The sequence below is a fragment of the Podarcis vaucheri genome, assembly GCF_965113315.1.
Source record: "Podarcis vaucheri genome assembly, chromosome: 18".
Lineage (NCBI taxonomy): Eukaryota > Metazoa > Chordata > Lepidosauria > Squamata > Lacertidae > Podarcis > Podarcis vaucheri.
Window position 1 is genome coordinate 12,461,260 of NC_138756.1, and position 14,185 is coordinate 12,475,444.

Below are 14,185 nucleotides of genomic sequence, written 5' to 3' on the forward strand. Positions count from 1 at the left end.
CGGGGAAAGTTAAAGGCAGGCTTCTCACACACGACACGCCCCGAGAACCAGGAGCCGAAACATTCTGCGATTCGTTGACGACACAACACCATGAATTTTTTTATTTGGAAATCCTGTTGAAACTTTTGGCAGCTGGGCAAGAGTGAGGGGAAATGTGTGCAACCTGCCAAAAACAAAAACCTGTGCTAGAGAAAGATGAATTTTGCATTCCGACAGGCGGATTTGCACAATTCTGCTTTTTTTTCTCTCAACAGAACTTCACCCTCAACTTCTGAAAATCTTATTTGCCCACCTGTCCAGATTCTGATTTGTTTTAGCAGACATCACGGGTGATGTTGCACCTCTGCAGCCATTAGGCCTACAAACCTCTTTTTCTTTTAATAAAACAAAGCCTGAGGTTCTCACACAATGCTAAGCATCCCCTAACCACTCCCCCTTGTACCCTGTTCTGATTTAGCGGAGGCTATCAGTTGGGTTTCCCTTCTTCTAGGTGCTGAAATGGTTCGGACCGGCCCTGTCTGACACCCCCAAAAGGAAGCTTCAACCATCACATGTTGAAAAGCCCATGTCACACAAAAAATGAGAAAGTCTCCAGTCCGGACGCCTCTGGAATAGTGCTGAAGCTATGAGCACCTGCGCTCTCTCTCTCTCTCTCTAACCCGACTCCATAGCACTTATCATCCTGCATGCAGCTAACCAAATCGCATGCAGGATTTGCAGCAGATTCCAGAACAGCTGCGGATTTTTGTTCCTGTTCTTTTGCACCACCCAAAGTATGTTTGTGAGCGTGAACGCAGCCCTGGTTGGGATTGTGTGTGTGTGTGTGTGTGTGTGTGTCCCAATACTTGTGTCTTTAAAAACGGTGACACTAGCTACTGCCAGGCATAATTTGCACACATTGAACAGGCTTGTGTAACGTCTCTGACTTTGTATAAAATAGATCCTAGACTGCTTGTCGCAGGAAAGGAAGCAGCGCAGGGCTGCTGAAGCCCCTTTCCATGCCAAAAACACAAAACACACCTTACTTAACCTGCCTCTGGCTTGGGGGCCTACCGCTGAGCTTGCTTTCCACCCCTTCTTTCCTCTTGAGAAAAATTTCAATTTCAGTTTCGTTGTTCTATGTGGGACAATGACAATAAAGATTATCGTATCATAAAAAAATCTGTAGCCAATTCCACATTCCCCGCTTAACATGCTTGTGGACGTGCAGTCCAAACTAGAGTTCGAATTTCAGCTTCGTGAGAAGTGCGGTTTCTGCAAAGGTAGAACTGCGCTTGGGGTTGCCACAACCCTTTGGGGGCAGGTGGGCACAGCTGGCATCCCGGGGTGTGTGGCAGGACACGGGCTGCTGGAGGATACCAGACCAAACAATGCAGGCACGCTCCCCAGTCATTGGGCAACAAGGCTCCCACCTCAGCCATGGTGGCGCCGACTCACCGAGAGCAGCTTTTGTACCTCCTCTGTTCAGAAAGGGGAGAGTTGCCCAGTCCTGGCAGCCAGGGGAACATGGGCATGTTCAGGGCGGAAGAGGCCGAGCCACGGAAAGAGGAATTGAATAGGGAGAGCGAACTGGTGCATTGTTGAGTTTTGAAGAGATGGTTCGCCGAAACCCTTTCCGGATGCCACAGGAGGAACCGGTGGGTGCAGGCTGGCATAAGTGCCACACTGAGGATCACAGAACAGTGCTTACCTTTTGTGTGTCACTTTGTGTACAACCACTCCAGCCTTCAATAACTTGGTAGATGAGGTTCTCCTGAAAGCTAGTGCCTTGCTCTTTAAAAAGTGGGAGTCCTTTAATACCCATTTTTGAATCTTTTCCTTCAGCCAAATTCTGTACCATGGCAACTGGCAATTGCAGCCATCGCTCTGCAACTAACACCAGAAACTTCCCTCTTCTCTTCCTTCAAATAAAACACCTTTTCCAGCAGAGAGCACTCTGCCCCCCTTGAAACCTGCTTCTCCAGTTTCAGCTGTTGCCCCCGCCTTACAAGCCTAACTTTTTTTCTTTTTTGAGAAAGAGGTAGGTTTTTGTATTCCAAATCTGCAAAGCTGCACATAATTCCCCAACGCTAAATGGCAATTCGTTATCACGGTGTGTCAGTTCCCAGAAAATTAACTGAGTTGCATTTTGGTTCCTTATCCAAAGAAAGGCAGGATGAAAGAGAGAAGTTATCAATTTCAAAAGATGAAAGAGAGAAGTTATCAATTTCAGTGCCAATATTTTCAACAAAACACCAGCAGTGGCTCTGTGTGCTACCCAGTCGTGTGGAAGGCAAGGAAAACCTTTCTTCCCAATGCCTAACCGCACGCGGTTGTGATGATTGTTATGACGTAGGCAAAAACCACGAGCCCATTTGCCAAGTGGGGGGGGGGGAGTCCTGCCTGGCCCCGAATATGGCGGCCGATGCAAGGTCTAGCATGAAAGCAAAATGTATGAGTAAGGGATGGTGAGAGATCCAACAATGAAAGCACAAGGAGGCTGGGGGACTGAGAACGTACCAAAGCGATGAGTATTGGCCATTTGGGCCCGACCCCTGGGGAATTCCTGCTCCGAGGTCCAGGCGACCATTGGCCAACCCACAGCTAGGCTGCAATTCGCCCCTTCCTGGTCGAAATCTCCAGATCTCGGATGTCCAGCCCCGACTGACCACCAGAGGTAAGTGGATCTAATAAAATGAAAAATGTGGACCCCAAACTTTGTTTCCTTTCAATTTTCTCGGGGTAGTGCTGCCCTTCTGTTATGACTCCATCCCGCGAGGGGAGACGATCCAAATTCTGGTTGCTGCACATTCCCTCGCTCAATATCTCTGGTCTACAAGAGGCAGTAGGGGAGAGGAGGTGAGGGGTCAGGCCTGCCCCCCCTTTGCTTTGCCCTCGAGCCCCACATCCAGTGAAGTCTCCCTGACACATGAGGGAGATGAAGAGAAACTGAGGCACGTGTGTGGACAGGTGGGGAGCCTGCTGATGGGTCAGAGAATGGTCTGTGGAGCGGGGAGGTACTGTGATACTTCGGGAAGAGGGGGAGCTTTGTAAAAATGACAACGTTGTGATCTTAGCGTCTGATTTAGGGCGGCAGGACAGGTTCCCCCAAACGGGGCACCGCAAAGGCGGATTTTTCACAGGGCGCCGCTGAGATGTCAAAGCCCAAAGTCCGCCACTGTCTCAGGGAGGGAAAGTTGAGGTACAGTCAACCTCGGCTCCTAAACAGCTCCGTTTTCGACCGTTTCGGCTCCCGAACGCCGAAAAACCAGAAGCAAATACTCCAGTTTTTGAACATTTCCCAGAAGCCAAACTTCCGCTTGAGTGCAGGAAGCTCTTGCGACCAATTGGAAGCCACACCTCGGTTGTCAAACGTTTCAGAAGACGAACGGTCTTCCGGAACAGATTACGTTCGACAACCGAGGTTTGGCTGTAGTTGAAGTTCAGGGGAAGTTGTGTTCCTGAGGGTAGGGACCCCCGTACAAACTGAACGCAACCTCCAGGAAACACAGACATCGCTCCAAACAGCCAAACCACATGCTCAAATCTTTATTGTTAAAAATATCAAGGAGGCGCTCAACATGATTTGGTTCCTGGGTGTTGCTTCTGTTTGGTAAGCACCAGATAAAGAGGTGCAGGGGAAGGTCAGCGGTCCGGATGGTTTGTTGCTCTGACGGATGGAAAGTCCCCGATGGAAGGATTGTGGACCCGCAGCTGGTTACACCGGGTAACTAGCAACCTCTGCTACGCCACACTGATTGGATCCTCTCTTCAGCAGAATGTAGCCACCTTCACCCCAGTTGGGACCCCAGCTGTGAAAGGAAGATAGAGGGGGGGGGGAGAGTCTCCGTAAGTTGTAGTTTCAGAAAGCGAGAGGCGAGTGGGATGACTCCCAGGTTGGGTCAGACGAAGGATTCATGGACCTGTTAGTTTTGCTTCCCTTCGTTTCACATCCTTCCAATCTAAAATTCATTTCTCCACATTTCTGCAGCCATTTGTGATTGGTTTTCTACTTTGAACCCCTTCGTGAAAGTTCACCAACACTTCTCCAGTGAGTGCATATCTGTATGAAATTTGGGTATAAGGAAGCTTGCATTGGGACGTGGGTGGCGCTGTGGGTTTAACCACAGAGCCTAGGACTTGCCGATCAGAAGGTTGGTGTTTCGAATCCCTGTGACGACGGAGTAAGCTCCCGTTGCTCGGTCCCTGCTCCTGCCCACCTAGCAGTTTGAAAGCACACCAGTGCAAGTAGATAAATAGGTACCACTCCAGCGGGAAGGTAAACGGCGTTTCCGTGCACTGCTCTGGTTCACCAGAAGTGGCTTAGTCATGCTGGCCACATGACCCAGAAGCTGTACCCCAGCTTCCTTGGCCAGTAAAGTGAGATGAGCGCCGCAACCCCAGAGTTGGTCACAACTGGACCTAATGGTCAGGGGTCCCTTTACCTTTACCTAAGCTTGCATTGGCCTGGCTAGCTCAGTATTGTCCATTCTGACTGGTTACAGTGGCAGCTCCGGGAATTTAGGCAGAAGTCTCACCCAGCGTGACCTGGAAATGTGAGGGGTTGGATAGGGGACCCCCTAGGTGCAATGTGGACACTACATCCACCTAGGTACCCCCATTCCCCCGTGTTGCCAGGCAAAGCCTCCCTCCTCACCCTCCGCGACAACGATCAATAAGCCTCAAGGGCCCCAGCATTGCACATCCATTTCTGGCACCCGGGCTCTCTGCCCTACCTGTTCTTTATGATCCAATAAGGGGTTCCGTTCTGAGTCCCATAGCCAACGGCCAGGACGGCGTGGTTCAAGGATGTCCCGCAGTTGGGGTAGTCAAAGACTCCTGAATGGAGGGGAAACAAATTTAAGGTCATATCGTTACTTATCTTCTTGGCTTGGGGTGTGTGTGTTGCATAACCCCATCCCCTCCAACGTTTCTCCCCTGAAAATAGGGACGTCCTATTCCATCCCCTCCAACGTTTCTCCCCTGAAAATAGGGACGTCCTATTCCATCCCTTCCAACGTTTCTCCCCTGAAAAGAGGGACGTCCTATTCCATCCCCTCCAACGTTTCTCCCCTGAAAACAGGGTCGTCCTATTCCACCCCCTCCAACGTTTCTCCCGTGAAAATAGAGACGTCCTATTCCATCCCCTCCAACGTTTCTCCCCTGAAAAGAGGGACGTCCTAAGGAAAAGTGGGACGTTCTGGGGTCAAATATGAAACCAGGTGGCTTCTGTAAATCTGGGACTTCCTGGATAGTGGGGACACTTGGAGGGTCTGCTGTACTCTGCTTCTACTGTCTTCAAAAACCAGTTCCCAGGGATCACAACTGGGGAGTGTGGCTGCTGACCTCAGGTCCTGGGTGTGGGATACTGATGTGGGCCTCAGGCTGGCCGCTGTGAGGACAGGAAACTGGACTAGAGAGGCCAATGATCTCTCGTTATTTTCCTATGATGGGTCATAAACCCCAACCCTCCAGATTCCCTATACGGACGACTTTTCAATGCAACCCAGGGAGTTTTCTCGTCGCTGCATTTCTCCAGAATTTTACCTGAGCTGTAAAAGTGGAAGTCGGAGGCGTCCAGGGCCACAGTAACTGGCCCATAAGTGGCAACAGCTTCCTGGAGGGCAGCCTCGTCGTTACTCGGGATATCCACGTAGCCGTTGATCCTGACTGCGAGGTCTGCGGATTTGTACATACAAGCTAGATCCTGCAAAGAAACAGCAAGCAATAGCCGTATTTTTCCACGCATAAGACGCCCCCATGTAGAAGACGACCCCTATTTTCTATAACCCAAAATTAAGTTGTTTAGCTTTTGGGGGGGCGTGGTGGAGGTCACTTCCACCAATCGCTCCCCCGCCTGCCCGCCACTTGCCATGGCCGCAGCCAATCACCAGCAGCCCTTGCTGCAGCCACCAATCGCCGCTGCCAATCTCCCGCTTGCTGCTGCCATTAATCGCACACACACACACCCCGCATCCTCTATCCGTATATAAGACGACACCCAAGTTTTGCCAAATTTTATTTAGCCAAAAGCATCATCATAAATAAGAATAAAAATTGTGCACCCCACCACCAAGACCATTCCATTGTAACTAGCCAACCTTCGAAAATTTCAACACCTCTCGCGATGGTTTGACCCTTTTCCGTTTTAACAGTACAAATTTTACATTTTATTTTCACCGATATACTAACACAGTACAGTGGTACCTCGGGTTACATACGCTTCAGGTTACAGACTCCGCTAACCCAGAAATAGTGCTTCAGGTTAAGAACTTTGCTTCAGGATGAGAACAGAAATCGTGCTCCGGCGGCGCGGCGGCAGCAGGAGGCCCCATTAGCTAAAGTGGTGCTTCAGGTTAAGAATAGTTTCAGGTTAAGAACGGACCTCCGGAACGAGTTAAGTACTTAACCCGAGGTACCACTGTACATTCAACCTCGGACACATTACTTGATTGGGGATGGACCATGTTGCAATATTTAGGGAATAGAGAATGTCGAAGAATGGCAGTGTATTACTTCTGAAAGTGCCGATGAGGTGGGTTAAGCCTCTTAAGTTCAAACTTAATAAAATAATTCTCCTCTGTCCCTAACTAAAGTTTGGCCCCAAAGAAGTGAAGACGGAGAAAGAAAAGAGATTCTGTTGAGCGTGGCGAACAGGCCACAGGATCACAGAATGGTAGGTTTCGTCTGGAGGTTACCTGTCCAATGTAGGGGTAGCTTTGTTCCGAGTCGAGTCCGTGGTTATCCATCACGTACTGGAAAGCCCAGCTTGGCCACCCGCCATTGCAGCCTTGGTTGCCCTGCTTCCAGGAGCAGTCAACCAGGTTTTGTTCGCTCAGCGAGACCAGCCTGCCAGTTGTCCGGGCGAGATAACCTTCCAGGGCTCCAGTGGCACTGAACGCCCAACAAGACCCGCAGCTACCCTGTGAAAAGGGACAAGCGATTTGTGTCAGGCTTCAGGGAATCCGCTTCCTCCCCCCCCCCCATGGCAGTAGATAAGCAGAAGAAAGGAAAAGGAGTCTTCTTACCACTTAGAAACACTAATAATCACAGCGAGAGAACAAAGAATACATCTCCTAGGAATGGCGGTGCTCCTAATTAAGGACCACACCCCCTTCTGTCCTTATTAAGCTACATCACCTCTATTCCTCTCCCAAATGATTCCCCAAAATTCATTTTTTCTATCATCTTTTTCATAAAAGTCCATGAAGCATTGTCAAAGGCCTTTTCAGCATCCATAAACAATAAGGCAGCTAGTTTCTCATTTCTTACTTCCAGATATTCAATAATATCTGTTCCTTATATTGTTCTTCATTTGGCGACCTGGTAAAAACCCGGTTTGATCCCATTGAATCTGTTAACTCTCTTCCAGGGTTTCTCTCCTAGCTGTTCCCCATCCAGTATTTCCCAGCTTCTGCCTTCTCAACTCTGTCCCTCTGCAAACCACTGTTCCAAATCTATACTGTCCTCCTGTTCCTGGGAAGTGAGACAAAACCATTTTCTTTGGCACAAGCTGAATCACAGCAGGCTAGAAGCAGGCAGTGGACGGGATGCGTTGGGGTCAGGCGGAGAAATGGCGCCTACTTTCATCGCTCCCCACAATGGAGGGATTCTCATAATTGTAGCCAACTTTGAATCCCTGGCTTTGGTCATTTAAGCCTTCCCAAGTGGCGATGCTACACTGACCTGATCTTTCACTGGGGTGACGTAGCCTTTGGAGCGCCAGTCCACAGAGGAAGGAAGCGACGGGTTGTCAGATTTTTGGAACAAAGTTGTTCTCCGGCCACGCTCTCTGGGCAGTTCAGGGCTGAGTCCATTCAGTCTCTCCATGAACTCTGCTTTAGTCTGGGGAGGAGAGAAAAGCGGTATTCGTAACAACAACAACAATGGCAGTGAATGTTCTGTGTGAGTGTCTGGAGGTGGTTGGAGGATGGGTGGCGGCTAACAAATTGGGGTCACCTTCAAAGGCAGCCCCACGTAGAGCGCATGGCACTAGTTCAAGCGGGAGATAACCAGAGCATGCACCACTCTGGCCAGACAGTCTGTGGGCATTGAGGGTCTCATCCTGTGTACCAGATGGAGCTGTCCTGGACACAGAATTGACCTGCGCCTCCATGGACAGCTGTGAGTCCAAAATATGATATTTTATCATGTTTTTAATATTCTGTTGGGAGCCGCCCAGAGTGGCTGGGGAAGCCCAGCCAGATGGGCAGGCTATAAGTAATAAATCATTATTATTATTAGTACAGTGCTAGCAATTTTAGTATTTAGTATTTATACCCCACACATCTGGCTGGGTTTCCCCAGGCGACTTCCATCACATATAAAAACACAAATAAGACGTCAAATGTTAAAAACGTCCCAAAACAGGGCTGTCCCCCGGTGCAGCTCTTTTTGAGTTCAAAGCGCCTGCGATGTTATGTGATTCTAGTTTAGATATTATTTATTGTAACTGCTGAGTGGATTTCTGTTTAACTTTTATATGTTGAAATTATTTTATACTATTCTAATGATTGTTGAGGAGGGACGCAGGTGACGCTGTGGGTTAAACCACAGAGCCTAGGACTTGCCGATCAGAAGGTCGGCGGTTCGAATCCCCGTGATGGGGTGAGCTCCCGTTGCTTGGTCCCTGCTCCTGCCAACCTAGCAGTTTGAAAGCACGTCCAAGTGCAAGTAGATAAATAGGTACCGCTCCGGCAGGAAGGTAAACGGCGTTTCCATGCGCTGCTCTGGTTCGCCAGAAGCGGCTTAGTCCTGCTGGCCACATGACCCGGAAGCTGTACGCTGGCTCCCTCTGCCAATAAAGCGAGATGAGCGCCGCAACCCCAGAGTCGGCCACGACTGGACCTAATGGTCAGGGATCCCTTTACCTTTACTAATTATTGTTGAATGTTACTTTTTTGATGTAGGTTGCCTATTTTAAAGTTGTTAAATCATCACATTTTTGTATTGCATTAGATTGTTATAAGATCTTCCGCTTGTAAACCGCCTTCAGTATTGTAAGATAGAAAGACGGTATACAAATTAAAAATGATGACGAATTGATCAGTCAGCTGGCAAAACCTTGAGCTCATACTTCGCCTCCCTCTGTCGTGAATCCTTTGGTGATTTGAGGCATCGAGAGAAGATTAACTACCGTAGTTCGTGATAGGAGCTGAACTCTTACCAAATCGCCCAGGTGGTTCATTGCCATCCGATAGGAATGTTTCCCCTGGGAAGCTTCGCGGTTGTGCTCTTCAATCATCCGGAAGTTCTCCTCCCATATGGTTCTGCGGTGGTCCTCTGAGTTCCTCTGCAAAGAAGACACTTGGCTAAGAATAATGGACACGTTCCAGGACCACAACTTCCCCCAAAAGGACCTTAGGAGACCTTGAGGCCAGGAGAGCCCAGCTCCAGGAAATGATGCGAAGAGCCAGGGTGGATTTTATTTAAATCACATCGATTTAAACCACAATTTAAATCACTAGTCAGTAAGGCTTGATTTAAATCACTAGTCAGTAAGACTTGATTTACATCATTTTTTACAGAAAGACTCATTCTTGCTGGTACTGCCTTAATGTTTACAACCAGAGGAAGGTTTCATCTTTGGAATAATAGATTTTCAGAGTAGTTTTTACAGTTGTATCAAAAATTACTGATTTGGTTCTACTATTAGAAAATACATTGGCAGATAATTATGAAATTATGGTGAGGTTCAATAAGTTAACTGTTTATATTTGGACAACTTTTCTGCTGTGCTTTATCAGAAGGAGAAAAACAATCCTTTCCTTAACAACATTATAGCATACGTATCTGTGTTTGTTAACAGATGCGGTTAAGCGTTTTTCTTATTTAAAAAAAACCTTGGGCTGAGTTTTAGCACACATGAAAAACTTAAAACAAATCCTTATTTCCTGATGAATAGCCTTTGGATTATAATGCAACTTAAATAGAAAACCTTTAGAACGATTTTTTTCTCCAAAAGCATTTTATTTTAAAAATCCGATTTAATTGTTTAAAAAAAATCATTGATTTTTATCCACCCTTCTAGCAGCACAATTTGGTTGCTCTGATTTCATGACCAGCTGGAGAAGGGGTTGGGGGATGTGTTGAGAGGGGACTCACCTCGCGGTAAACCTTATTGTGGGTCATTTTCCAGTCTCTCCAGGCTTGGTCCAGCGCTGGGTCTCGCGCTGCAGCAAAGGTCCTCAGCAAGACCAGCCCGGTCAGGGCCACCAAAGAGATCAGCTGCATGTCTGCACAGGGGACAATCTAGTCAGTTGCCACTAGAAGAAAAAGGTCAAGTTGCAGGCCTATGGGGCTGGAGTAAAAAGTAAAATGACCCCCTGGACGGTTAAGTCCAGGCTACTCATCTCACTTTCGGGCCGAGGGAGCCGGGGTTTATCCACAGATGGCTTTCCGGGTCGTGTGGCCAGCAGGACTAAACTGCTTCTGGCGCATGGTGGAAACCAGAGCGCACGGAAACGCTGTTTACCTTCCCACCACAGCGGTACCTATTTATCTACTTTGACGTGCTTTCGAACTGCTAGGTGGGCAGGAGCAGGGACCAAGCAACGGGAGCCGGGATATGAACCGCCGACCTCCCAATTGGCAAGCCCATGTCCCTTTAAGAACTTAGAATCTGTCTCAGTATGTAGCAGCTTCCTACGTTCCTGCGTATTCTCCTAAAACCTTTTGGCCATGAGTTCCACAGGCTAGCGTTGTGCAGCGCAAAGAAAGCCCCTTTCTTTCATTTGGGCCCAAATCTCCTCCTGATTGGTTCCGTTGCAGGTACCTCCCCGGATCTCCTGTCTCTCCCCCCCCCCCCACAATCATTCAGCCCAGAGGTCCAGCTCCGAGGGCCTTCTGGCAGTCCCCTCCCTGCGAGAAGTGAGGTTCCAGGGAACCAGGCAGAGGGCCTTCTCAGTGGTGGCACCCACCCTGTGGAACACCCTCCCATCAGATGTCAAGGAAATAAACAACTTTCTGACTTTCAGAAGACATCTGAAAGCAGCCCTGTTTAGGGAAGCTTTTAATGTTTGACATTTTATCTTGTTTTTAATATTCTGTTGGGAGCTGCCCAGAGTGGCTGGGGAAACCCAGCCAGATGGACAGGGTATAAATAATAAATTATGATTGTTATTGTTATTGTTATTGTTATTGTTACATGCTGTAGTATCCATGCCCTTCTTTCTGGTTCGTCTCTAAAACAGTCTTATTTCCCCTGTTTCCACCATGCACGGTGCAGCCTCAACATGTCTGACCACCCCTTCTTAAATCCAATAAATAATAATTATTATGATGTTCACAGCCACTCTCCCAAAACGTTTTCTGCCAAACCTTACCTTCTCGCCTGAATCGAAAGATCTAGAGACTAGGATCTCGTCTGGCTCTCAACCTGCCTGGGTTCAGAATGAGCCAGAGACTCCTTTTTTATAGAGACCGAGTCCAATTCACTTTAAGTTCTTGGGAACGTGACTGAGTGGAAGTGGCGTTTCATGGTCAAAGGACGCCGTGTGCCTGTTTACTTTGCCACGACTCGGTGGGAAAAGCCGCAGCCGGGAGTTTGTGGGTGCCCAAAATCTCATCTTTTCCTATGGGGGGAAAAAAACCCCAGCATTCTGTACTTATACAGTCGTTTCAAAGGTTGCAGCTGTTAGCCTTGTGAAATGGACAGAAGATGTCTGGCACTCGCAGGGCAGGGTATTCCTTCACCCTGACCAGTGGGGCAGATGACAGCCATGTCACTTGGATCAGATTTAGGAATAATTTAGGAATACAGTGATACCTTAGTTCTCAGACTTAATCCGTTCCAGAAATTCTGTTCCAAAACCAAAGCGTTCCAAAGCCAAGGCGCGCTTTCCCATAGAAAGCAATGCAAAATGGATCAACCCGTTCCAGACTTTTAAGAACAACCCCTAAAACAGCCATTGAACGTGGATTTTACTATCTAACGAGACCACGGATCCATAAAATGAAAGCAATAAACAATGTACTGCAGTCACACAATCCATCTATCAGTAGCTGAACTGGGTTCCACGCAGTCACGAAAACAAAATGGAAAAGCTGCAAAAACGAAAACACAAAATAAATAGCAAGAACAGACAGACCTCAACGTAACACTCAAAACGGAAGAGTAACACTCAAAATGGAGCATGTTCGACTTCCGAAAAAAGTTTGCAAACCGGAACACTTCTGGGTTTGCAGTGTTTGGGTTCCAAGGTACCACTGAAATTCCATTATATGATAAATGTCTCCATGCAATAACTCGTGCCTCATAAAGGGAGAGGGGATGTGATAAACCCTAAGATTGTCCTTGGAAAATCATATGGAAACTTTGCCGCAATGAGGGATGCAAAGAGGGCCTGTTCTTTTGTGCAAAGAAACAGAAGAAGCTGACTCTCCTCTTTTTCTTACACCTAGTCTGGGGTCTTCTGTAGCTCTGGGTCACACAGGACATTCCCCTCTTCTGTCAAAGTCCCTTCTCTCCCCAAATGCAGAAATGGACGGTTTCAACTTCCTCCTGTTTGGAGCGTATGTTCACTATAGGTCAAATCCATGCCGCCAAACTTTAAAGGATGTGGCACCACCCAAAGTGTCCTGGGAACTGTTCCTTGCTGCGGGTGCTGGGAACTGTAGCTCTGTGAAGGGGTGAACTACAGTTCCCGGGGTCCTTTGTGGGACCTTTGTGCTTTGAGCATGCTCTGAGTGCAGGGCCGGGTTTAGGTTTGATGTGGCCCGCAGCTACTGAAGGTAACGAGGCCCTTTCTATGTCCAGCTGTCCTTTGTCCACAACAAATGGCCCCTGTTCTTTTGTGTTGAACACCGTATTTTTCGCTCCATAAGACGCACCTGACCATAAGACGCACCTGACCATAAGACGCACCTAGTTTTTAGAGGGGGAATGCAATAATTTTCTTTTTCTTTTAAGGGAGCGCTGAGCAGAGCCTGTACGCATGTGTGTGGCGCTTGCAGGCTTTTCCCCAGGAGGGCGGGCTTTTCTACGAGGTGAGAGAAGGACAGCTTACAAGCCAGGGCACACTGGCAATTTCTGCTACGTGCCAGTATGTGCCATTCACTTCAACAAGTCCTTCAGGAAGTCATTATTAATTGCAGGAGGTTGAAGCGATTTGGCTATTTTTGTTTGGTTTGGTTAGCAATCGCTGTAAATGGAAACCACGAGTCGATAAAATTATCGCCTTGCGCCATTTGTCAGGGAAGCCTATTGGTATAGCTCAGCTGTTCTGATAACATTAATTCCCACACTTTCGCCACCCAGCCTTGGGGGTGAGGTCTGCCTGGGATTTGCACGTTTCCGGCGACTTCTGTTTCAGAGGCCGTAGCTAAAAATACTACTGTGCAAAGGAGACAGGCATTTAAATTTAGGGAAGCTTTCTAATGTTTGAGGCATTACTGTATTTTAAGATTTTGTTGGAAGCCGCCCAGAGTTCCGGTACTTCCGGGTTTCGGTGGGTCCGTAAATGCAACCTGAAGTGTCTGTAACCCGAGGTATGACTGTAGTAAACACAGGTCAATAGAAGACGTTTTCGCTGCAAGACTTTTACTGGAGCCCATTTCATCGACAGCAGCGGATCAAAGCAAGAAACATTTCCTCAAAGCGCACAAATTTGAAAAGAACCAAATTTGAAAACTTGACATGCAGCCTACGGAGTTGGATTGGAGAACTTGATTTTTTTGCTCTGTCCGGAAGCCGTGGAGAAAGGAGGAGGAAGGAAGGAAGGAGAAAGAAGGAAGGAAGGAAGGAAGGAAGGAAGGAAGGAAGGAAGGAAGGAAGGAAGGAAGGAAGGAAGGGGCTCAATAAATGCTGAGGTTTCGCTGGTCCGAACTGCATGGATCCAGTAGATGAAGAAACGACGGCTCGTTAGAAGGGATAACTTGCACCCTCCGCTATTCCACAGCGGTTCACTCCTTTCTGCATTTTCATGTAGCCATGTTCACCCCAAGCCGAGCCCCAGCTGAGGGAGGGAAATAGGAATGGAGAGATGGTGAGAGCCTCTTCAGCAAACTTTTTCAGCAGGGGGCCGGTCCGCTGTCCCCCAGACCTTGTGGGGAGCCTCAAGCCCCTCTTTCTCACCTGTTCTTTAGGATCCAGTAGTCAACCAGTCTCCGGCCGCTATGTCTCTCGAACCCGTAGCCAACGGCCAGCATCGCATGGTCTAGATGGTCGCCGCATTGGCGGTTATTGTAGATTCCTGGCAGAGGAGGA

At 48.2% G+C, this 14,185-nt stretch overlaps 1 protein-coding gene across 1 annotated transcript; it reads right to left on the reverse strand.

Annotated features, from left to right (window-relative positions):
* Nucleotides 1-3,589: 3,589 nt before the first annotated feature.
* On the reverse strand, nt 3,590-8,229 carry LOC309523121 (procathepsin L-like). The gene is made up of 5 exons (XM_082206884.1): nt 7,666-8,229; nt 6,678-6,902; nt 5,527-5,686; nt 4,716-4,818; nt 3,590-3,791 (listed from the first exon to the last, which is right to left on the reverse strand). Exons 1-5 carry the CDS (start codon nt 7,807-7,809, stop codon nt 3,698-3,700), a joined length of 726 nt encoding a protein of 241 aa, XP_082063010.1. The 5' UTR covers nt 7,810-8,229; the 3' UTR covers nt 3,590-3,697.
* Nucleotides 8,230-14,185: the final 5,956 nt, after the last annotated feature.

Bases quoted from the DNA above. Each gene is read 5' to 3' on its own strand.
- LOC309523121 (XM_082206884.1), bottom strand. From the start codon at position 7,809: ATGGAGAGACTGAATGGACTCAGCCCTGAACTGCCCAGAGAGCGTGGC. The intron at 6,903-7,665 runs GTCAGTGTAGCA...CCCTTTTCACAG, and splicing joins TCACCCCAGTGAAAGATCAG to GGTAGCTGCGGGTCTTGTTG. The intron at 4,819-5,526 runs GTAAAATTCTGG...CCCTCCATTCAG, and splicing joins CTTCCACTTTTACAGCTCAG to GAGTCTTTGACTACCCCAAC.